General features: G+C 36.6%; 1 protein-coding gene across 6 annotated transcripts in view; it reads left to right on the forward strand.

Moving 5' to 3' along the window:
• LOC144956072 (importin-5-like) overlaps window positions 1-25,823 on the forward strand; it is a 45,796-nt gene that overhangs the window by 7 nt on the left and 19,966 nt on the right. For 3 of the 6 annotated variants that reach the window (XR_013641867.1, XR_013641866.1, XM_078886404.1), the window contains exons 1-17: window positions 1-85; window positions 630-710; window positions 1,757-1,946; window positions 2,747-2,849; window positions 4,690-4,786; window positions 5,882-5,986; window positions 6,654-6,779; window positions 7,401-7,521; window positions 12,672-12,759; window positions 13,451-13,557; window positions 14,608-14,732; window positions 15,866-15,955; window positions 16,667-16,840; window positions 17,606-17,706; window positions 17,885-18,086; window positions 18,587-18,719; window positions 19,754-19,815. The exon at window positions 1-85 is cut by the window's left edge and continues 7 nt beyond it. Coding sequence is in view for 2 of the 6 variants with exons in the window: in XM_078886404.1 (XP_078742530.1) it covers window positions 8-85; window positions 630-710; window positions 1,757-1,946; window positions 2,747-2,849; window positions 4,690-4,786; window positions 5,882-5,986; window positions 6,654-6,779; window positions 7,401-7,521; window positions 12,672-12,759; window positions 13,451-13,557; window positions 14,608-14,732; window positions 15,866-15,955; window positions 16,667-16,840; window positions 17,606-17,706; window positions 17,885-18,086; window positions 18,587-18,719; window positions 19,754-19,815 (1,983 nt within the window). In the remaining 4 variants the exon portion in view is untranslated. Of the gene's footprint in view, window positions 86-629; window positions 711-1,756; window positions 1,947-2,746; window positions 2,850-4,689; window positions 4,787-5,881; window positions 5,987-6,653; window positions 6,780-7,400; window positions 7,522-12,671; window positions 12,760-13,450; window positions 13,558-14,607; window positions 14,733-15,865; window positions 15,956-16,666; window positions 16,841-17,605; window positions 17,707-17,884; window positions 18,087-18,586; window positions 18,720-19,753; window positions 19,825-25,823 lie in introns of all 6 variants that reach the window. The other 3 variants (XR_013641865.1, XR_013641864.1, XM_078886402.1) reach the window with 1 other exon arrangement.

The raw sequence follows: 25,823 nt of genomic DNA on the forward strand, positions 1-25,823 counted from the left end.
GCCGAAGATGGCGGGTACACTGAACATCCAATCTCTCCTTGTGGGGCTTTTGAGTACTGATAACGACACACGCACACAGTCAGAGGTTGGTGAAAATAAACGAGAATAAGCCCCAAATACTTAAATTTTGTAGAAGAAGTGAAGGTCCTTTACATTTTTTATTGTATTAAGATAGATTGCTTTTCTAATTCTGCTGCCATCAGTCGTAGTTACGATGACAAGCATGGTTTCTATTTTTAACCTTCGTCTCTTCCTTTTCATTTCCATCAACCGTTTAAGCTAATAATAATAAGGTAGACTTTCAAAATTTCAAATTATGAAGCAAATTTTTTATAGTTATCCATATTTTTATATATTTTAGATGAAAACTCGAAGGAGGAAAGGAATGAGTTTGAGTTTGTCTCGGAAGTCGAAGATCTTAACTTCTCATTTACTCATACTCATTTCATTCTCATAGTCTAATCTTCATTCTTATTCTTCAATCTAGTTCTAGGCTTAACTTCTCCTTCATTTCAATTTCACTCTCATTCTTATTCTTTTAACTTATATTCATGTTGCATTGAGACTTGGAAAGTCTACTCTGTTCCGTTTGTGTGAATATTTATCTTTTGATCGTTTTTCTATTTCAGCAAGCATATGAAGCTTTGCCTGGAACAGATAAGCTTGTGTGTCTGCTACAAGCTATCAGAAATGGAGAAGTTCCCCCTGAGGTAATTCCAACCAATCCAACTTTTCATTATTTACGAAGGATGAGATTGCAACAATTTACACTGATAGTCAGGCATACCTGTCCGCTTGAAAATTTGGAAATTCGTAAATTTTAGGAGATAAAAAAAAAAATTGTAGTCACTGTGGTTAACTTTGATATCAACAATTTACCCCCTCGCAATGATTAAAAAGGACTTCAAACCCCTTAAAGTACTACAACTAGAAACTAGAGGTGCCTAGTCTGACACTGACATCAACTTTCATTTTCAATAAGTTTTCATGACTTAGAAATACTAAAAATTTAGCTTTTTTATAGTGCAATATTCACTACAAATTTTTCGGACAGAGACACAGTAAACAACCAGGTATTCATTTTACATCTGAGTACGGTGATAAACTGTGAATAAAGAGCCTTTTACAAGGACTCAACTATGCTGCACTGTGACTGATGTCTGGGTTATTCCAGTCTTCCCTTGGAATAGACCCTAAAGACATTTCCCCTATGGGATGAATAAGGTAATTTTATTTTATTTCAAGAAAATGATGAAGTTCAACAGTGTTTATAACAGAACAGGGATGCCAAATCTCCAGTGTTTCCGGCCTTTTTTTTTTTTCCCACCAGTTCACACCTCAGCAACTTTTTCCGTCTCCTTAGAAGACGGCCACTGACACCTGACATAAAATCCTTCTCAAGACGGGAATAGTAATTTTTTAATTGATGCAACAAAGGCCCCATACACGCGCAAAAGATAATAGAGATGTGGGAGAAACGTTTTTACTTGCTCATTTAAAAACTTGACAAGGTTCGTCGAGATACGTGATGCTCCGCAAATTATCAGGCTTTTTTTTTATTTTTAAAAAATCATTTGGCCTCCCTATTATAAAATTATTCATTCCAACTGTTCAAAGAAAACTGGTGATGAAATTCCAAGGGGAAAAAAATAACAACAAAAAAGACATGAGTTTTTATATTGCACAATATCTTGTTTGTTTTTTTTTTTTTGTTTTTTTTTATCACTATTTAATTTTTTAAAAAAATTTATTCCAGCAAAAAACTCTGGCTTCTGTTTTGGTGCGACGTCTGTTCACGAACAATTTTGAGACGATCTGGGCATGTCCGGCTGAGATCCAGTTAGCTGTGAAGCAGGAAATGATGGCTGCCATTTTGGGAGAAGCAAACCCAGCCGTGAGACGGAAAGTCTGTGATGCTTTCGCTGAACTGGCTCGCAATATGATTGGTAATTTTATTTATTTATTTATTGTTGTTGTTTTTAAATGTTTGAAAGAAAATTTAACAAAGTGACATCGGCAGTTCAGCATTTGATTGTATCGCCTTGTGACAAAAGTCAAAGAGTTTGAAACCTGTTTGTGACTGAATAAGTGAGAATGATTTCAGTCCTGTAGTTTTGAAATTGGAGGTTCAAAAAAGAAATAAGCATTTATATGCCATTTTTGAGCGCGTTTATCTTGTCAAAGGCCATTATATGACACTAAGAAAAATTGACTATAGTCTGGGCCCTCTGCAAGGAGTGCCATCCAATTTCGTTCCTCCACTCTTAAAACACATTGATGTCAATATTTGGGTCGGTAAAATTGCAATCTTTTTGAATTTCGTCCTAAAACCCCCTCTCAATAAATGTACCAGGTTGGAAAAGTTCTGTTAATAATTTTTTTCCAGAATTGACAACCCAGGCAGGAGAAATGTCCTTGCTTTACTTCAGTTATAGATCACTTTTGTTTGTTTTTAAAACTCAGGCAAACTAAGGCAACATTGTAATTTTATTTCAATAAAAGCAATGTTGTTACCGGCAGGTACTCATTGATATAAAAACTCATGGCGATGATGTGGTCAGAGAATGCAACTAAAGAGCTTCCAACAGTTCGACTATGCTCTGCCAATGCATTATTCAAACCAGGAACGAGTATCATACCACAAGACCACGTGAAAGAACTTTTACTTCAAGAAAATATTAACTTTTATCCTTAGTTTTGTTTTGAAATTAAAAATTCTTTTTTTACCTTCTCCTCCCTTTATCAGACGATGACAACAACATGCTTTGGCCTGAAGGATTAAAGTTTCTTTTTGAATGTGCCAGCTCAGATAAGATTGAGCTAAAAGAAAGTGCCCTGCATATCCTTGGGTAAGTTTTGGTAAACTGTAAATTAGATCTGTTTTTTGTTTTTTTTTAATTAAAAAAAAAAAATTACATTAATTTCATGTACCAGGCCTTGATCATGAAATGAGTTTATTAAACCAGGATAGAAATTTCCACTCTCAAACCACCCTCATTGTCCTTTTGTAATCAGGACAGCTAGAATTTTCTAATTTACTGATTAAGAGTGTGAATCGTTGCAGTTTCTAAACTATTAATTTATCCTTAAATGACGAGTAAATGTGTTAATAATTCTTGACGATTAATCAACAAATATAACTCAAGACTGCAAACTCGCCAGATTAGATCAGTAAAAATTAACAAACAAAAATGAATATAACAGCTTCAAAGAAATAACAAAACACCAAATATGGAAAGTTTCTGGCTCAAACCCCTTCATCAGCCAACAGCAATAAAAAGATAAATACATTACTAAATACCAGATCGACGAGAGAGAAATATTCAGTACGTCCACTCTGTAGATTAAAATTCCATGATTTTTGAATCACAATTCAGATTTAAGCACAATGGATTATTTTAATATTATAATGTGATATCTGTTACAGTGAATGACACAATCGGTTGGATGGTGAAAAGGTTTGAACTGAGATATGGCCAAGTTTAGTTAGAAGGTCAATTTTTAAAATTAAAAATGAGCTCTTGTCAAATGATTAAATCAACCCTTTTTTGTACATCTTCGGGAAATATCAAAGCTTAATTTCACTTCTAAATATTTTTTACAGCTAGTCAAGTTGAAAAAGTATGGAATTTGAGAAAAGTCGCTGGATAGCTTTCCCATACATCTGGGGAGCATATTCTTTCAGAAAAAAAAAAATAAAAAAAATGCAAGTCCAAAATTTTCACCTTCCGACTGATTATATCATGCACTGACACATATTCTTTCAGAAAATTAAAAAGAATGCACTTCCAAAATTTTCACCTTCCAACCGATTGTCATACACTGACTCAAATCACAATTCAGATTTAAACACAATGGGATTATTTTAATTTTATAATGTGGTATTTATGGTGCTTCATTTTCAAGTAGTCATTAGATTTGGATCTTAGCAATAACAACAGGATAAAACATCATTGTACAAGAATGGCATAATTAAATACAAAAAAGAAATAAAATAACATTATACTCAACAAGATAGGCTGGTAACTGTAAATATACATACTCATATATTTTATTATTGTTATAATGGTTAAATCTTACACGCTTTTTCTTATAATTTCCCTTTGAATTTGTAAATGACAATGTGAAATTGAATGTAAGCCTTAATTTAATATACGAAAACAGATGAAAAGGCTCTTTAATCACATTCTCTCACTACTCGGGTGTAAAATGAGTACCAGGCCGGTAACAACGTTGTTCTGTCTGAAAAGAAATAATGTGATAGCTCCTGTCTCATCCTACATGTTAAGTGTTGCTGGCCCCACTTGTTGAGGCTTCAAGTGGATATTGCACTATATAAAAACTCATTAATAATTTTTTCTGTGGGTTGGTTGGCAGGTCTTAAAATTCCCTATTTGGCATTTGGAAAAGTTGAATAAACTGAAAAAGTGTGTATGAAACGTGCCAGACAAAACATGAAAGAAAGAAGAAGAAAAACATCCCCAAAAAATCAGTGTGATGGTTTGTTTTTGTATTTTTCTTTCTTGCTTTGTCTGTTACCGTTTCATTCACACCTTTTCAGATCTTTCTCTTACAGCGGTGCCTGCTCCCTAATTATCAAATTTTCTTTATGTTCTGAAAGTTTTGAAGACAATTTTAAGTGCATGAACGTTTGCTGAAACGTTGTGTTACCATTGTTATCATTTTCAGCATCGTGCCAGGCATATTTGGAAACCAACAGAACCAGTACCTGAATGTCATCAAGCAGATGTTAGGAGCTGCATTGCAAGACAGAACCAACACTCAGGTATGGCAATACTACATATTTAAAAAAAAATAATTTCATCACTTGTTTTGTTGTTTGTGACTTTATTGTACCAGTGTCTGATTTATATTTTTCTCTCTCTTACCAGTTGAAATTTTCAAATCAAACTTTTAGAACAAAGCTCAATTGTTAGAGCTCTTGCTTCACATGATGCAATGGAACCGAGATCGATCCTGGGTGGAGTCGAGGTATTTGGACCCCAACCAGCAGTAATTGGGTAGCTGGGTCTGTTAGGTCTGTCAAAAAGTACTTTGCCATAGACTAGCGTCCTAGCCAAAGGGTAGCAGGCAACTGCTATTGTCCATTTCATGCTATAGAAATGGATAAACTCACCCCCAGGGGCCTAATGGCTCTGAAGGACTTTTTATTCTAGTAATGTACCATTCCAGCCACTTCCAGTGGTGCTTGGTATAAAGACTTTTTTGGGCTTTTACATCAAAGGGCTTTTACAACCCCATTGCTTTTTCAATATTCCAATTGGATGTTTGCGTGGACATTGTCAAAATATTGGATGATTGTGTGAATGATTGGACGAGTATGTGATATGAGTCTGGACATTGTCAAAACATTGGATGATTGTGTGAATGATTGGACGAGTGTGTGATATGAGTCTGGACATTGTCAAAACATTGGATGATTGTGTGAATGATTGGACGAGTGTGTGATATGAGTCTGGACATTGTCAAAACATTGGATGATTGTGTGAATGATTGGACGAGTGTGTGATATGAGTCTGGACATTGTCAAAACATTGGATGATTGTGTGAATGATTGGACGAGTGTGTGATATGAGCCTGGACATTGTCAAAACATTGGATGATTGTGTGAATGATTGGACGAGTGTGTGATATGAGTCTGGACATTGTCAAAACATTGGATGATTGCTGGATGATGTTTGAGTGATATGGGTCTGGACGTGGTCAAAACATTGGATGATGTTTGCGTGATATGGGTCTGGACGTGGTCAAAACATTGGAATTTTGCTGTCCAATCATTTTGTATCTCAAATCAAATGTCTTGAATTATTTGTTTTCTTTCTCTCTCCAAACTTTCTCTTTTTGTTTCCTGTGATTTCAGATCTGTTTCGAAGCTTGCAAAGCTACAACTGCTTTCATCATAAAAAATGACAAAGAACAACAAGTTATCAACTTTTTTAAAGACCTTCTCCCAGCATTGATACAGGTCAGCTTATTTGAATGATAAAGTTTGGTTTAACACTGTTTTGAAATAAATAAAGCTCGGATCCGGTTTGTTTTTGTTTTTTTTTTCATTTGTTTTGTTTTTTAGATCCTTTCCCCAAAAGAGGGAGAAAATTACTACAATTTCATATGTGTAACCATCTTTTTCATTCAGAATTGTTCTTTTCATCAAGAAAAAAAAGTTGCAAAATTGAAACGTTTGACTTTTGGCAAGTCATGGGTTGGGTAATCATTTTAATAGGGTCAATATTTGAATTAAAAATTTTCAAAATATAATTTGAAAGAAATAAAAATGTTTGTCAGTGTACAGCTGAACAAAGTAAACACACATGCTCCCACACCATAAGAAAAATAATCTTTCATTTTTGGGTTGCTATGAATCATTTAAAAATAACTGTTTGGGAAGTCGGTCTATTATGAGTTTTGATCTTTCTACATACATACATGCACACACACACACACACACTCTCTCTCTCTCTCTCTCTCTCTCTCTCTCTCTCTCTCTCTCTCTCTCTCTCTCTCTCTCTCTCTCTCTCTCTCTCTCTCTCTCTATCTCTCTGCCATTGATATGAAGCATATTGTCATGTACTTGTGGTTTTTTTTTTCCCCCATTCTTAGTTCAAGTATTTCCCACTCATTTTCCGTTTCAGGGTATCGCTGATAGTGTGGCAGCCCAGCAGGATGACAGTCTGATCAAATGCCTCATCGAGATCGCAGAAAACGTTCCCAAATTCCTCCGCAGTCAACTAGAACCCATTTTTGAACTTTGTCTCCGGGTGAGTTTGGTGTTTGTTTTTGTTTTTTTGTTTGTTTTGTTTTCTTCTGTTGTGGCAATTCCAGATGTTGTAAAGTGTCCGACAACTTTTGGATTTCTGACAATACCTCCATTTTTTTTTTTTTTTTACTCTCTTCATCGTCGTTTTACACTTTATGTGTAAGGACATTCAGGGATGACCTTTTTCTGGTTAAAGTCAGAAATTCGCTTTTTGAAAACTCCCAGCTAAAGTTTGTTTTGTTTTTTCTTGCTAGAGAATTGAATTGTTTTATTTTATTTATTTATTTATTTATTTTTTTTTTTGTTTAAAAATAGACATGACCTTAACATGTTCCAGGATTTTGCTTTTTTTGACCAGCAAATTAAAACAATGAACAGAAAAAGCTCTAAATCTATATTATGCTACATAATAATCAAAATATAACACTGTTGTTTTGGGTCATTACGGTATTGTGTGTCAGGTGTCCTGTTTTGTCTCTTTGAAAAGTTGGCCGCTTTGTTTATCAATGTCATCATGTCTCTGTGCAGCTGTATACTGATATACTTGAAGAGAGAAAGAAAACAAACAAACAAACCTACTTGTGAGCTCATCATCATGTCTTTTATCTTGTATCCTGTCCAGGTGGTATCAGACAATAACTTGGATGACACGTGGAGACAGTTGTCGCTGGAAGTTATCGTGTCAATGTCCGAGACAGCCCCTGCCATGGTCAGAAAACTTTCCAAATACATCCCTCTGTTAGGTGAGTCTTTATCCAGCTTTGGCCCGCCCACTTGGAACAGGCATTTCACAAAATATTGTGCGGCTATGTGGTCTTGTGGTTGACACGCTTTCGGATCGGAAGGTCCTTGCAAAAGGCTCTTTACTCACATTCTCTTACCATACTCAGGTGTAAAATGAGTACCTGGTCATCAACAGCGTTGTCTCTGTCGAAAAAAACTATATCGCCGAACAGGCGTCATGTCTCGTTCTACATCTTACATGTTGCTGTTGGTCATGGACCATTTGTAAAGCGCTTTGAGCATGTTTAGTGGATATTGAGCTAGATCTTTTGCAATAGTTACAAACCCCTTTCCTGTTAATCTTAAGACTGTACGTACTGTCGCAATTTTATAGAAATGCCTCAAAACTGGTTTTTACATGCTTGAAAAAGTAATTAACACAAGTGAATATAACTGCTTTTTAAAAAAAAAATGAAAAAACAGAATACCAAACACGTAATGTTTTGGGGTTAAAATCCTTCTTCAGCCAACAATAAAAAAAATGGAACATAAATGCGTAACTAAAAAGCCAGTTCGAGGCCTAGAAATATTTGGCACGTCCTTTCAAGTTCTTAAATGGATTAATAAAAGGTTCGAGTTTTTTGGATTTTTTTTCTGTTTTGACCCTGTGTCTTTGAGTGGATACGTATTTAAAGGTCTGACAACCAGACATACTTATGGGCTTGTTTTAACATTGTTGTATAAAGGACTATATTCTGCTTTGGTTTGAGGATATTTCCATGACAATGAGTCCCCCAACACAGTTGTTGGGACGACTTTTTTTTTTTTTTTTTTTTTTTTTTGGTTTTGTGACTTCTCTCTTGTTCCAGAGATGCTAACTATTGGGAAAATTATATATTTTAAAATTTAAAAATGGAGCCGATGATGATAAAAACGAAAATCTATTAATATTACGTATTTTTAAATGTAAAAATATTGCCAATTTTAAAAATAGGATAATCTTCCTGAAACTAAATGTAGTTATAGATAATTTGTGGTTAACTATTTATACACTGTCATGGCACAATGTGTTGAATTTTACCCAGGAATTGAGGGTTTCATAGTTTGCACCTTTTGTGTGTGGGAAATTACACATTTATTCTTCTCATTTTTAACATCTCGGTTCTTGGAGTTGGCATCCCTGCCTGTTCTTGCACGAGTGGCCATTGGAACAAATATGTTTTGATTTCCACTCATATTGAACTCCTGGGTGGGGTTCCTGACCTCCCATAGTGGGCAGGGGGGCACATATTCAGGGTGTCCAGCGAGGTCGGATTTTTTACCTTAAGGTCGGATTGGTAGGAAAAAGTCGGATAATTGCGCCCAGGTCGGATTTTTTAAGTGATCGTGCGATTCCGAGCGGAAATGCGAAACGCATTTGCAACGAATACGCCGATTGCTAGAATCAAGTCGACCTAAGCCTTCCTACCTATGAAAATACTGGAAAATACCGGATTCGAATAAAAGAGTTATACTACCTTGAGAGCTCTTCAATGTCGGTGATAATTTAATACAAGTCTTGATCATACGGTTCACTTTCTTTCGCCGTTTTCAGTCTCAAATTTAGTTTGGGTTTGGCATTCGTCTAATCCGCATTCATTTTCATCTGGCGAAGTGCCTCTTTTCCTTGTGGATTGTACATTGTACATTTTGCGAAATCTTAACTGGTGTTGTTCAGTTGAGGACTATTATTTTCTTTTCTCTGGATTGTCTGCCTTTGTGCCTCCTCTATTAGTCTATTCTTGTAGATCTAGTAGATTAGATCTATAAATCGAGATAGTCAACTGTGGCTCGTTGCAAGATCTAGAAATATAGATTAGGCCTATTTTAAATTTTGGCGGACTGTGCTTTTTTTTTGTTTGTTCAATTCATTGCTGTTGCTTTTACTCATTATCCCACTATCAGGGCTGAGAATCTTCCGCCTAAAGGCGGATTTCCGCCTAAATGGTAGTTTATCTCCGCCCATCCCATCACATTTCCTCCTTTTTCAAATTTGCCATGTCAAACATTTTCCTCAAAACCACAAAATCACCATTATGTCATATGTCATATTTTGATACCTGTGCTCAGTCTCGTGAAATTTAGTGACGGTCCCGTTTTTATGACGTTGGGCCAGACAGTATGGCACCAGATGTCACAATAGACACAGAAGACCAGTAGGTAGTGTTCTTTGATTAGTTAGTTGATGGTTGAAGGGGAAGGGGAGGGACAAATGGGTCTGGATTTTTTCCCCGTGTTGTAGGTACCTGTTGCTTTTTAAATCTCTCTCTCTCTCTCTCTCTCTCTCTCTCTCTCTCTCTCTCTCTCTCTCTCTCTCTCTCTCTCTCTCTTCTCTCTCTCTCTCTCTCTCCTCCTCTCTCTCTCTCTCTCTCTCTCTCCCTCTCTCTCCTCCCCCTCTCTCTCTCTCCCCCCCCCCCCCCCCCCTTTGCCTTTCTTTCTATTTCTCTTTTCTTCTTCTTCTTTTTTTTTTTTTGGATATAGAATTCAAAAGGTCAATACATAAGTTATTCTGGTAAAGAAGTCTCTCCTCCTTCCCCCTCTCTCTCTCTCTCTCTCTCTCTCCTCTCTCTCTCTCTCTCTCTCTCTCTCTCTCTCTCTCTCTCTCTCTCTCTCTCTTTTCTTTCGCAACCACATTAAATCATCTGGTATATAGAGATGATATATTAGAACAAAGCAATGGTGGTTGGCTTAGTTTAATCTTTTTCCTTTTTACCTTTTGACTATGGCTTTAAATTTGAGAGATTCTTGGGTTGTATTTATAAGCTGACTAACTACTAGGTTTCTTTGCTTGTGTTTGATCGATAGACTGAGAAATGTTCCTCCTTTTTGACAATTGCTATTATCATCACTGAATAAAAAAACACTCACCAAAACCACTACATCAACATCTCTACCAACACTACTATTACAATCACCACCACAACATCATCCCTACCACCGCTACTACTACAAATAGCACCACATCATCCCTACCACCACTACTACTACAACTACCACCACATCATCAACCCTACTACCACTACTACAACCACCATCATATCATCATCCCCACCACCACTACTACTACAAATAGCACCACATCATCCCTACCACCACCACCACTATTACAACCATCATCCCTACCACCACTACTCCTACAACTACTACCACTACTACCACCACCATCATATCATCATCCCTACCACCACTACTACTACAACCACCACCACATCATCCTTACCACCACTACTACTACAACCACCACCACGTCATTTTACTTACCACCACTACTACTACAACCACCACCACATCATCCTTACCACCACTACTATTACAACCATCATCCCTACCACCACTACTACTACAACTACCACCACATCATCAACCCTACTACCACTACTACAACCACCATCATATCATCATCCCTACCACCACTACTACTACAACCACCACCAAACCATCATCCCTACCACCACTACTACTACAACCACCACAACACCATCATCCCTACCACCCACTACTACACAACCACCACCAAACACCATCATCCCTACCACCACTACTACTACAAACCACCACAACATCATCATCCCTACCACCACTACTACTACAACCACCACCACAACACCATCATCCCTACCACCACAACTACTATAACCACCACAACATAATCCCTACCACCACCCACTACTACTACAACCACCACAACACCACATCCCTACCACCACTACTATTACAACCACCACAACATCATCCCTACCACCACTACTACTACAACCACCACCAAACCATCATCCTACCACCACTACTATACAACCACCACAACATCATCCCTACCACCACCACTACTACAACCACCACCAAACCATCATCCCTACCACCACTACTATTACAACCACCACAACATCATCCCTACCACCACTACTACTACAACTACCACCAAACCATCATCCCTACCACCACTACTATTACAACCACCACAACATCATCCCTACCACCACTACTACTACAACTACCACCACATCATCATTCCTACCACAGCTACTACAACCACCACCACACAATCATCCATACTACTACTAGAATCACTACCACATCATCCCTACCACTGCTATTACTACAACCACCACCACATCATCATCCCTTCCACTGTTATTACTACAACCACCATCATCCCTGCTACAACCACCAAATGTTGTAATTACACTTTCAACTTTTGAAATTCCACCGAGTCGTGTTAGAAATTGCCTCGAGACAAATTTTGGATCGCATCTCAGTAAATTTTAGTGAAATTCAAATTTATAGGTTATGGTCGCATGGATGGGTCATGATCTTCACGATGAAAAATTTCCTCCTTTTTTGTGACCAGTCATTCTCACCCCTGCACTATGGGAAAGTGCTATTTTAATCAAACTTGGCTCAAGGATGAACGTTTTATCGAATGGCTTGGATGTAAACAATGCTGAAGTTTTTTTTTTGCCGTGTTTTTAAATTGCTAGGTAGGATTTTTTGGGGGAGGTAGGATTTTTAAGTCTGATAATCTGCTGGACACCCTCATATTGTCTCTTCTATCCCCCTGTATCTATTATCCAACATGCATTCTGTCTTTGTCTTGGAATTAGATTTCTTGGTTTTATCCTGGTCCTGGCCGGATACCTTGGCTGAGAGGGAAACAGTCAAATGTGTAGTTAGTTTTGGGAGATGATATTTTTTTCCTTGTAAATCATCTCTCTGTTATGCACTGTATTATGTTTCGTTTGCGTATTATATATGATTTGTAAACATTTGAGTGTATACCTCTTAGCGGGGACCTGTGCTTGTGTCTGAATGAGACTTTAAGGTGATCTCAAACTAAGTACACTGATAGTATGCTCTTGGAATCGACATCTGTTTCCTATTTGAACTAATTCCCCTCTGTCTTACCTTTTCTTGAGTGCTTTAATTGTAATTCTAGAACTTTTTACTATCCCATTTTGTTCCTTTTTACTGTCGCTGATATGACCTAAATTATTTGTTGCAAGCGCCGTAAAACACTTTAAAACAAAAAAGCCCAAACATATTGAAATCGAGTGGGTAAAGTTTACACTTCATAAATCTTTCTTTAGCATGAAAGTGCTTGGAGTTGCTGTAATTGTATTATTTCCTCTCTCAGTTCAACAAGTCTTGGCTTTAATGGTGGACCTGGAGGAGGAGGAGGACTGGTCACAGCAGGACACGGAGGACGACGAAGATACAGAATCGTAAGAAATATCTTGTTATCCTATTATTCTGATATATATATTAATATGTGTATATATACTCTCTCTCTCTCTCTCTCCTCTCTCTCTCTCTCTCTCCTCTCTATCTCTCTCTCTCTATCTCTCTCTCTCTCTATCTCTCTCTCTCTCTCTCAATATAGTTTTCCTTCAAAGCCATTCATTGGACCCATGGACCCGGAGTTTTTCCCGGTTTCTATTGCATAAAAGGAACAATAGCAATTGATTGCTACCCTTCAGATAGACACTAGTCTATTGCAAATTACTTTCTGTCAGATCTAACAGACTCACTGCCGGGTGGACAGGGGGATCAGGTTTTTAAAAATCTCACCCTCATCCGTGATTAGTATCGATCCCTTTGCATGTGAAACACGACTGATTTCTACATTCGAATTCATCTCTAAATCATTAGATTAGAAAATAACAAATTGATGTATTGATTCTTGACTTCAGAAAAGTGTTATGTACATAGTAGGTTGGTCAAATAGCTCTTGATAGTAATTTTCCAAAATAAAGAAATAAAGGCATTAACAGAGTTATTTGATAATAGCAATAATAATAAATGATGATAATGGTAATTACGATTATTGTACGTGGTTTTGTTCTTTTATTATTATTATTATTATTATTATTATTATTATTATTATTATTATTATTATTATTATTATTATTTCAGCAACCCCATAGCTGGAGAGGCAGCCTTAGATCGTCTGGCGTGTGCTTTGGGGGGAAAGACCATGTTGCCACACATCATCTCCAATATCTCACAGATGTTACAACACGGTATGTATGAGATACTTTTTTAATTGAGAAAAGTGAGTGGAACAGGCAATTATGTTGATAACAACACGAAATGAAGTGAGTAGGAAAGTACCAGAAGGCACTAGAGAATAAAAATTTTGTGGCAGCGATGGGGTTTCGAACCTGCGACCTAACTGGTACGATAACTCCACCTGGCACTGGAGAGCGTGACTCTACCGTATGAGCTATCCAAGATCGTGGATAGCTCATACGGTAGAGTCACGCTCTCCCCGGCCAGGCAGAGTTGTCGTACCAGTAGTAAGGTTGCGGGTTCGAGCTCCCATCACTGCCACAAAATTTTTATTGTCTATTGACTTCTGGTACTTTCCTACTCACCATCTCTTGTTCTTTATGTATGAGATACTTCGTTTTTAACTGGGAATTGACTGTTTGCCTTTTTTACAGGTGCTGAAATGACAAAAAGTGTAGCAAACATCGTAAAACCTCTATAAACAAGAAAGAAAAAAAGTCAGATCCAGAAGCCAAAAAGTGAATTTAAACAAGGCTATATGTGTCAGTGCATGACATAATCTGTCGGAATGCAACCATTTTGGATTTGCATTTATTTTTCAACTTGAATGGCTATAAAAACTATTTAGAATTGAAATTAAGCTTTGATATTTCTTGAAGATGTACAAAAAGGGTTGATTTAATAATTTATGACAAGAACTTATTTTTAAAATAAAAATTAACCTTCTAACTAAACTTGGTCATATCTCAGTTCAAACCTTTTCACCACCCGACTGAGTATGTCATTCACTGTAACATATTCAAAACATTTAGGTAATCTCAAACTAAGTACACTGATAGTGTGCTCTTGGAATTTACATCTGATCTCTATTTGTACCACTCCCCTTTGTCTTACTTTTTCTTCAAATCCTTTTTATTGTACATCTAGAATGTTTTTACTATCCAGTTTTCATCCCTATTTACTGGCGCTGATATGACGCTAAATGTGATGCAAGCGTCTTAAAAACGAAAACAAACAATGGCTAATTCGTTTTCACACTTGTAAAATTTTGTACCTTTCAGAGGACTGGAAGTACCGTTATGCTGGGTTGATGGCTGTGTCTGCCTGTGGTGAGGGCTGTCACACTCACATGGAACAGATGCTTGGCAACATCGTGGAGGCTGTCTTGCCTTTTGCAGTGGATAAGGTAGTGATTGAATGCAAATGGCGAGTAGTGATGATGATACCAATAAAAGTGATAATATTAATTGACAATTTTAGTCAAGAGGTCAATTTATATGGAAAATGTGTTCTCATCAAAAATAATTAAATCAAACATTTTTTTACATATTAATGAAATATTTTCATTGAATTTCTACTCCTAAATATTTTATTATAATTTTTTTTGTGAAGGTAGTATAATATCAACTCTTACCGACTGGCAGCGATTTTCTCAAAATTAGGGTTTCACACCCTAGCCCATAACTTCATGAAATATCACCCGGTTTGCTTCAAATAAAGATTAAAATGCTCAGGAGACATTGGGATTTTTTAAAAATGGGGAAGAAAAACAAAAATTCACCATGCGACTGATTATGTCAGGGATGCACACATATATAATTTGGCAATATTGTGGAGGCTGTCTAGCCTTTTGCAGGGGATAAGGTAATGCATTGAATGCAAATGGCGAGTAATGATGATGATAATAATAAAAATAGGATATATATATTTATATATATATATATATATATATATATATATATATTATATATACATACATATATCGCTTTACCCTGCTATAAATGCAAACCCTGAGATTTATACAACTGCTGTTAAAAAATGCTAGTCAATTAAATTATAAGTTGTAATTATTGACAGAAGCATCACATTGACTTGTACTCAGAAAGTGATGTCTTAGATACAGTTTGAGGCCTTGAGAGATGAGAGTTAGCACATTGGATTTCACTTGGACGGGGGTTTTCCAAATAATTAAGCAGTGAATTGAAATGATCTTCGATTTAACCAGTTCTTTAATCTTTCATTGATCTTATCAGGCTTTGGCAACCATTATGGAATTGTGTATGATGTGTAGCAAGTTTTGTCCAAAATACGCAAACATGAGAACGTTTACAGGAATATAAAATATAGCACAAAGTGGTTTCATCTATTGAAACTATATCGTTTTTCTTAAAAGGCCTGAGGAATGGTGTATTTCTGACCAAAAAACCCCCAAACCCAACAGGTTTAGTTTTGAGTTGGTATTTGTTTTCCAAGACTATCTATCTACTCTTTGCTGCACTATTTTAATTGTATTTGATTGTTTTGTTTTGTCTGATTCAGCACCCTCGTGTGAGATATGCTGCTTGCAATGCTTTAGGACAGTTGTGTACAGATTTTGGACCAAACTGTCAAAAGAAATTCCACGAAAAGGTAAATAAATTTAATTTTTTTTTTTTTTTTTAAAAAGAGAGAGACACCCCCTCCCAGACCAAAAAACAACTGCTTATTTTTATTTTGGTATATTTTAAAATTAATATTCTAGATTATTTCAAAGATTCAATGCTGAATTGAATGAATTATTAATATCTAGAGTATTTTTTGGATTCTTTCTTTTCTTAGATTGTCCCACCTGGCATCTCATTAGTTAGAAGAAAGACGAAAAGAAAAAAAATCCTTTTTTAAATGCAACCTTTCAGTTCTCAAAGCAGAAAGAGCAATACAAGGGGGAAAAAAATCAACCCTCCTAAACTGGATGAATAAAGTTAATTAATTTATTATTTATGACGCTATTTGATAGTTACAATCTCCTTACATGAAATTCCTGATTCTCTACAGATTGTGTGGCTATGTGGTCTAGTGGTATGACACTCGCTTTCGGATCGGAAGGTCCTGAGTTTGAGCCTCGCTCGGCGTATAGTTGAGTTCTTGGAAAAGGCTCTTTACTCACATTTTCTCACCATATTCAGGTGTAAAATGAATACCCGGTTGTTAAAAGCATTGTCTCTGTCGAAAAAAATAATTGTACTATTGCCTAACAGGCCTCATGTTTCGTTGCTCAGGGACCCCTTATAAAGCGCTTTGAGCACGTTAAGTGGTTATTGCGCTATTTAAAAGCTCAATTTTTTTATTTATTTAAAATAGATAATGCCAGCTCTGATTGGAATCCTGGATGATGAGGAAAACCCCCGAGTCCAGTCGCACGGCGCAGCGGCTTTGGTCAACTTCAGTGAGGAGTGCCCCAAACACATCCTTGTACAGTACTTAGACACGGTTATCCAAAAATTGGAGCAGGTACTCACCTCCAAATTCAAACAGGTGAGTTGATTTGACTGAAACGCCATTTTACCCTTAGAATATTCAGAGGTTTTAACTCGTTGGGGACACAGTGGACCTATAGATCTGCTTTATTTGCATAACGGCCAACGGCCGAACCGATTCTAAGAGAGGTAAAAGAATAGCAGACAAGATAAAGAAGTAATTGAATTTTATAATAAATGATGAATATTCGTGGTTGTGTCCTGGAAAGAACGACGGTGTTTCAGTCACAATTGATGGGGAAAAAACTAAAATGCTAAAAAGTGTTTGATACTTATTAATTTGAATGAATTGCATACCGAATTTTTAAAAAGTATCTACCTTCAATATGATATACGTTTATCAAAATTCTGTGAACTTAAGCCCAAGCCCAAATGATGCATAACTGTAGGACCAAAAGGAATGCATTCATATGCTCCCATGTCTTTTGTGGCCTAATCAACATCAGTACATTGTTTACAAAATGAAAGGATCATAATATACAGTTAAACATTTGTATGCAAAATTTGGAAGTCATCCCGACCCCTAGTAAAGGTTCTACTCTAAGCTTTACTGAAAAAAAAAAGAAGCTTATTTTATAATTCTATTAGATTTGTAAACATCGAAACAAAACAAAAAATTGTAAATGTCAAAAGAAAACAAAAAAACCCTGAAAGCATCCAAATCTACTGTATAGTGTTGTAATTTTATAATTTCATTTGCGTTTATAAGAAGGACAATTTGTTGAGATATCTTGACCTTTTATTATTTCTCTCCATGTCTCAGCACTTAGAAAGTGGCAACAAACTGGTCTTGGAACAGGTGATCACGACTCTAGCATCAGTGGCAGACACAGCCCAAGACAGATTCTTACAGTATTACGACAGGTGGGTGTCACAGTGTTTCTAAACTTAACTCTCTAATTGAGCTAGGGCGAGGTGACTTGCTCAAGGCTACACAGCGCAGCGGCAGGTGATCGAACTCGGTACCTTTCGGGTACGAAGCAAATACCGTACTGCTGAGCCACGCTGTCCCTTTTAAAATTGTTTTCTCTTTTCTCCCCAGGTTTATGCCATGCTTAAAGTATATCATGGAACATGCCCAGAAACCCGAGCATCGGCTGATGAGAGGCAAAACTATTGAGTGTATCAGTTTGATTGGTCTGGCCGTGGGCAAAGAAAAGTTTATGATGGATTGTAATGACGTGATGCAGTTGTTGTTGAAGACTCAGCAGGAAGACTCAGAACTTGCAGATGATGACCCTCAAGTAAGTAGGGCAGTAGTCGAAGCACTGTTGTGTGGCTTTGTGCTCTCATGATATGACACTCACCTTCTGACCAATAGGTCCTGGGTTCTAGTCCCGATCTGCGTGATGCAAAGTTGAATCCCTGGAAAAGACTCTTTGCTCACATTCCCTCACAATACTCAGGTGTAAAATGGGTGCCTGGCCCTTAACAGCTTTGACTCTGTCAGGAAAATTGTAATATCGCCTTACAGGCGTCGTGTCTCGCTCAACGCGTTTCGTGTTGCTGATAGTCAGAGACCCTTTGTAAATGACTTAGAGATTTGGTGGATATTGCGATGTATAAAAAGCTCACGTTTTTTGTGTGTCTTTCAGTAGGTGTATTGAAAAGAAGAAAAAAGCTATTAAAAATCTATCAAACATTGAGAGTAAATTTAAAAATTTTTTTTTTTTTGTTTTTAAGATTTTTTAAAATGTTTGTTAAAATACTTTCCCTGTAGACTGAGCTGTTTCCAATTTTCCAGATTTCCTACATGATCTCTGCCTGGGCCCGCATGTGTAAGATCATCGGCAAGGAATTCCAGCAGTATCTTCCACTGGTCATGGGTCCTGTGTTGAAAGCTGCCTCCTTGAAGCCAGAGGTTGCTCTTATTGACAGTAAGTCATTCCTGTCACTTATTTATTTATTTATTTATTTTTTTTTTTTAATTTTAGTTATTCATTTATTTTCTTATAATACCAAAAAAATTTTTTAAAAAGTAATGGTTAGAAAATTGAGTGTGTGTGTATGAGCGGAGTCCTTTTCTTTGAGCAGGCTTATAAAGGGCCGGAGACAATCACAAATACTGATCTCTATGAAAAAACCCGAGTCCAACGCTTGCGTACAATAATAAAAGAACAGGATGGAGGCTATTTGGTCACATCTTACGTCGGGAAGATAACATCCCAGCCCAAACTGCAATGACAGATTATTTCCTTCATGGCAACAAATATGTTGGGAGATCACCAACATTAATAGTAACTACCCTGAACCAGGATCTCTCTACATATCAGAAATTTCTGGATTCAGATGAGACTGAATTAATCCCTGAAGAACTAAGAAATATTCCAGTGCCCTCCGTACTAAAGTCACAACAAGATCTCGACAGCCTCAAAACTCTTGCCCAGGACCGTGACCAATGGATACAATTAACAACATGGATGGAGAGAGCAGATATACTCAACTATGACTGAATTTCTCAGCAAGCGTCATTCGGACTGCAAGGTTTACTACTACTACTACTACTACTACTACTACTACTACTACTACTACTACTACTACTACTACTACTACTACTACTACTACTACTACTATTACTACTATTACTATTACTATTACTACTACTACTACTACTACTACTACTACTACTACTACTACTACTATAAAGGGGCAAGTTTATATTGTAAAAAATTCTTTTTCACTCCCCTGGTGCTTATAACTGGATTGTGCTTGTAACAGGAGTGCTTATAAACAGAGACCACTAAAGTAATGGTTATAGTAGTAGTAATCACAGTAGTAGTAGTAGTTGTTGTTATTATTGTCATTATTATAATTATTATTATTATTATTATTCTTGTTATTATTATTCTTGTTGTTGTTGTTATGCCAGAGACAATTTATATATTTTTGCAAAACTTTTTTTTTGCTGTAGGTGATGACATGAAAGACATGGAGAACAGCAACGATTGGCAGTTTGTGACGCTGGGGGACCAGGTGGGGAATGTCAGTAAACTCTCGACTCTCTCAGCATAGATGTGATTTGTCGTGTGGCAAATGCCCTGTGGCTGATTTAGTCATGCATGAAATGGTTACTTTATCCGTATAGATGTGATTCGTCATTTGGCAAATGCCCTGTGGCTGATTTAGTCATGCATGAAATGGTTACTTTATCCGTATAGATGTGATTCGTCATTTGGCAAATGCTCTGTGGCTGATTTAGTCATGCATGAAATGGTTACTTTATCCGTATAGATGTGATTTGTCGTGTGGCAAATGCTCTGTGGATGATTTAGTCATGCATGAAATAGTTACTTTATCCGTATAGATGTGATTCGTCATTTGGCAAATGCTCTGTGGATGATTTAGTCATGCATGAAATGGTTACTTTATCCGTATAGATGTGATTTGTCGTGTGGCAAATGCTCTGTGGATGATTTAGTCATGCATGAAATAGTTACTTTATCCGTATAGATGTGATTCGTCATTTGGCAAATGCTCTGTGGATGATTTAGTCATGCATGAAATGGTTACTTTATCCGTATAGATGTGATTTGTCGTGTGGCAAATGCCCTGTGGCTGATTTAGTCATGCATGAAATGGTTACTTTATCCGTATAGATGTGATTCGTCATTTGGCAAATGCTCTGTGGCTGATTTAGTCATGCATGAAATGGTTACTTTATCCGTATAGATGTGATTTGTCGTGTGGCAAATGCCCTGTGGCTGATTTAGTCATGCATGAAATGGTTACTTTATCCGTATAGATGTGATTCGTCATTTGGCAAATGCTCTGTGGCTGATTTAGTCATGCATGAAATGGTTACTTTATCCGTATAGATGTGATTTGTCGTGTGGCAAATGCTCTGTGGATGATTTAGTCATGCATGAAATAGTTACTTTATCCGTATAGATGTTATTGGTTATGAGACAAATATTATCTTTGTCTCTTTTTATAGCCTTATTAGATTCACAATTAGGTGAAGGGTGTTGCTTTTTTTTTTCTTTCATTTTTGTAAACATGGTGTTTAGAAGTTGCAAGTTTTCAATTGCCTTCTTCATTTACAAAATTGTTTAGATGTTTTGATTTGAACTCACTCAACCCTATCACTGACTATCCTAGTATGCACAGACTTCCGCTCTTTATTAATACTGATATTATTGGAATGGTATCTATTCAACTAGGGCATTTACATAGGCAATATCAACCAACTAAATGTGCTTTGCAAGGGATCCCAAACCAACAGTAACACTTTACATGTAGGACAAAACCTGACGCCTGTAAGGCGATATTACAATGTTTTTTTACTTCGGACAGAGACAATTTTAATAGAATAATAATATCTTTATTGTCCAAAAAATGGCAATTTGTGATTTGGTTTACAATGTTTCATAGATAGACAAAAATACATTATTGAAATAATATAGACGTTTCATAACAATTTTGAAAACCCATACATACTCTTTTACTTACTCGCACACACTACTAAACACACACACACACACATGAGCATAAAAGCTTGGAAATTTTTAGAGGTAAAAGTATTTATAAGGATCAATGTACTTACGTAGCTTTTTTCATTGCTGTAACATAGCTGCCAACCCTCCCGCAAATTGCGGGAGTCTCCCGTATTTATCACCGATCTCCCGCTCTCCCGCAGTTTTTTAGTATCTCCAGAAATCCCCCGGAAATTTATCAATTTGAATATTGAGTGTGATGAGTTGCTGGTTCTCTAGACAATCAATTGTCAACTTTTTTTTTGGCTGGTCGATGCTATGAAAGCAACAGAATCGATACCAGTAATGTGGCAATAGATTGTATAGGAGTAAAAGAATATATTGTGGTATCGATATTTTCAATTGAGAATAATTTGCTTTTGCTTATGCCCTGCCTTAAGTCTTCATCAATTTTCAAAATTTCCTAACCACAACGTGTTTCAATTGCTGAGGACGGTTTCTTTCTAATTGGGAGTAATTTGTATTTGCCTTTTATACTGCCTAAAGACTTTGTTGATTTTTAAAATGTCTAAACGACACATTGTTTCAAGTTCTGAGTACGGTTGTGCTAAGAAAAAGAAATATTCAACTTCATTCAAAGCTGAGTATAGTGTTGAATTTCCCTGTATAGTTAAAGGGAAATGTTTTATTTGTTAGGATATCAAATGGAGTTAAATTGAGACATGGCAGTTAAATTAACAAATGCAATTGGACATACCTCTGCATTCTGGTTCATTGTTGTGCATCACGAGGAGTAATCATGTGGCTTTTGAAGAACTAGCAGCGCGTCTTCACTTCACGTCAGTAAAAATGTAATCTCCCTGATTTTTATCGAATCTCCCTGATTTTTGTTCCAAATCTCCCTCTTAAATGAATTACCGGGTTGGTAGCTATGCTGTAATCACAGAGAAAGTAAATTTATATCGATTTGTTCTACATTTTGTCTCTAAATAAATATTGTCTACCAGATGGAAGGAGAGTAAATTCCTATTTTAAAGGATGTGTCTTGACATTGAGAATTTCAAATGCTTTCCCCTCAACAGCTCTTATGTAGTGTTGTTCAATGTTTTTCAGTTTGCAATTAATTATTTTACCGGATTCTTTAATTATTCTATTTAATTTTGATTTCCCTTTCACTCCACACCCTCCCCACCTGATTACTTAACTGAAAGTTAATATACTAATAGGTACCACAAGCCAATTTTTCAAAGTATTCAGAGAGTGAATATAGTGACATATTCATACAGAAATTGTAAATACAAGAACAACAAACTTTATTTGAAAAAAATCGAACAAGAAATAAATGAGATATGAATTTTTAAAGTTTTATTCGGACTTAGTATTTTTTTGGTCCGTTCAGACTTCAGTTTTCAGTCATTTTGAACATGGAATAAAATAATAAAATAAAATGATTCATAGGATATGATTACATAAATTACATCTATGCATGGGTCAGTTTGAGGATAAAAGAAAACAATATTGTAACATCAAAAATGTAAAAGAAAATCACAGTTACAAAACTTCAAAAATTCCTTCGGACTTAGTTAAAAAAGGCAAAATTCTGCTCCGCCAGAGCTCAAAAGCATGTTTTCTCGAAGTCATAGTGTAACTTTTAGATGAACCAGAAGGTCAAAATTCAAGGAATCCACAAACATTGCTGTGTAGATAATACCCAATTTTTTAAAAACAATTTGTTCATTGAATTTCAATTTTATACTGTGCCGAAAGGGGTATGACAAGCAAAATTGCCTATTTCTCGAGAAACCGAGAGGAAATGTTAAAAATTGATATACAAATTGTCGAAAAATCATAACGACTGAAGCTACAAAGCTGAATAATATATCAAATTAAAGGGCATTTTACGCTCTGTTCATTAAAGTATTTAACAATACTGTATATTGGACTTGTTAATTGACATGAGTTATTTTATTCTGAAAATGAAAGAAAAATTCGCGAGAAATGTTGAATATTTGAATCCAAATCGTCATAAAATGATAACCAATTAAGCTACAAAGCTGTATAATATATCAAATTAACATGAATTTTATGCTCTGTGCATTTAAATCATGAACAGTACTGTATCATGACTTATTAAAGTTAAAGAAAATTCATTGAATGCAAATTTTTATATTATACTGAAACCAGATTTTTAAAATTACTCGCTACTTTTGTCACGGTACTTAGTTAACAGTAGACGAACTTGGAGAAAGCTCTATAAGCTGCAATAAACAGGAGTAAAGGGTCTTCATATTCCCTGTTACTTGAATTTTCTCCCCCAGACAAAACTTCCTATACCTTATTTGGGAGCGTAAACATTCAAGAGGGTTTGGTCTTTCCATTAATGCATCTAGATCCTCCTTTGTTCTGCAGACTCCACCGCTACTAATCAAGTCATCCATTATGGCAATCTTTTTCTCGGAAGCCTTGACTAGCTTTTCATCTTTTCTTCTCTTGTTTTCTTTCAGTCGCAGCTTTATCTTTTCAATTACAGCTTGGTGTTCTTCTTTGCTTCTCTTTTTCCATTTTGGAGCGAGTCTTATGGCTTTTGCAATCAGCTTCTGTCTCATAATGTCACTTTGACGTCTTATGTAGGATGAGGTTTTGTTACGCTTCCACATATTGAGACTGCTACGTAAGTGGAGGGAAGCATGCCTTCTCTTGTACATGTCAAAATCTAAGTCCCCAAAGAGACGCTCCCCTGTTAAGTTGGTCAGTGGGCAGGTGTCTAGAATTTGCTGTACTTCTTCATCAATCTCCCCTCCAAAAAGTCATGCAGCTGTCGTTCGTAGACAATAAAACATTGCTGTGTGATCTGCTGGATGAAGATGGTGACTCTGTTGATGTCATATGAGCCTGATCTTAAGTGCTGGCGGATAAAAGATTGTGATGCAAAGTCTTCAAACACAGGTGAAGATAAAAATAAGTCAAAATCATCTGACATCCATGATTGAAAGGTGTGGTTCATGAGTCTAACGTACTTTGGAAACTGGCCGTACGGTTTTGAGCTCTTCATCAAGTTCCAGTAAGGTGTGGAGAGCATTTCATTGTAAAATGCCAGAGCTGCTATAAACTCTAAAATATTGCGGTCAGAAATGTCCAATAGAACGCTTTCTAGTTTTTGATTTGAATTTGAACAGAATTCTGTCAAGAATGCCTGGATGTCCTCTTGGTGGTAGAGGAGAGCGGTTGCATTTTCAAAGAGGTTGTTGAACCTGTTGCTACGATAGCTGGTGAATAGAGATGTCTTTTGCCGTGATGTCAGGAAAGTCAACCATTCTTCGCGACAGCCACTCTTTTCATCTCCCCTTGGGCCTAAAACCTCTGCAGTAGTGCGGAGAGTGCGGTTTACTGCAGACTCATTATTTTGAGCAAATGATGAAAATTTCACACTGTTATCGCGTCCCAATCTGGTACCACTTCCTTTCACTTCAAACTCCATGTTGTTGGCAGCATCAGTAGCAGCAGAACTCAGCCCTAGAAGGAAGTGAGCATTGCAGAAGAGAAAATGTGTTGACGTTTCTTCTCCTAACAGATCACTCTTATAAGCTGCCATCTTATTGTCGAAACATTTCATCACTGCAGCCCTATCAGACATAAGACATTTCAATTTGCTAATCATTTCCTTGTAAATGATGTCTTCTTCCAAATGTGGTTCTTCTGAACAGTCGAGGGCTGTCTCTGCCAAATTCTTGAAGGCCTGAATGGTTGTGTCCAACAGAGTTTGTGAGTCGTCACTTGGGATTTCACTGTATCCAAGGAATAAAGTTTTCCCATTGTCCAACTGAACATGTTTCTCCAGGTAGTGTTTTTTCTGCCTGCTTGTTCCATCCGTAGCATAGGTGAAGTGGCTGCTAGAGAGAAGAGAATCAGTAATGTGATGATTTGATATCACTAAAGCTTCACTCATGAAGTTGAGGGCAGATGAAGGGGAGGGCAAATCTTCATCACGAAGTTCTGTAGAAAACAGGTACCTGGCCACTATTTGCACAGCCTTTCTTACATTTTCTGCAGCGACATTAGCTTCTCCTTGAAGTGACATGTATGCAAGTCTGATGTTGTCTGAGTACTTGTTGGTGCAGGAAACTTTCAACTGGACATGCTTTTCATTTTTATTGGTGACTTCCTCAAGCAGATTTGCAGATAAAGCTTGGGCTCTCAAAAGCTTTTGTCTATATTTTGACTTTAAAGTCTGCTCAGACTTCAATTTTTTCTTTAACATTTGAATCTCCGTTTCTACTTCTTCATGTCTTGTATTGGTTACATCTTGAATCTTTCTATTCATATCATTTAATTCAAGATTTTTTCGCTGCACTTCCATCTTCAAAAGATCCTGTTCATGCTTTTGCTGTTTATTCTGCTTCTGTAGCAAGTGAATTCTTTGACAGGACTTTGACTTTGATTTCTTTAAGTGATCTCGCTCAATCTTTAAGCTTTTACTTAACTTCTCGAGGGCATTTTTCTCTGCCAGTATGGACTTTGTCAGCTCTTCTTGATGCTGGAGTGATTCTT

Source organism: Berghia stephanieae, chromosome 10 (genome assembly GCF_034508935.2).
Source record: "Berghia stephanieae isolate SIO BIC M18660-M18661 chromosome 10, UCSD_Bste_1.3, whole genome shotgun sequence".
NCBI lineage: Eukaryota > Metazoa > Mollusca > Gastropoda > Nudibranchia > Aeolidiidae > Berghia > Berghia stephanieae.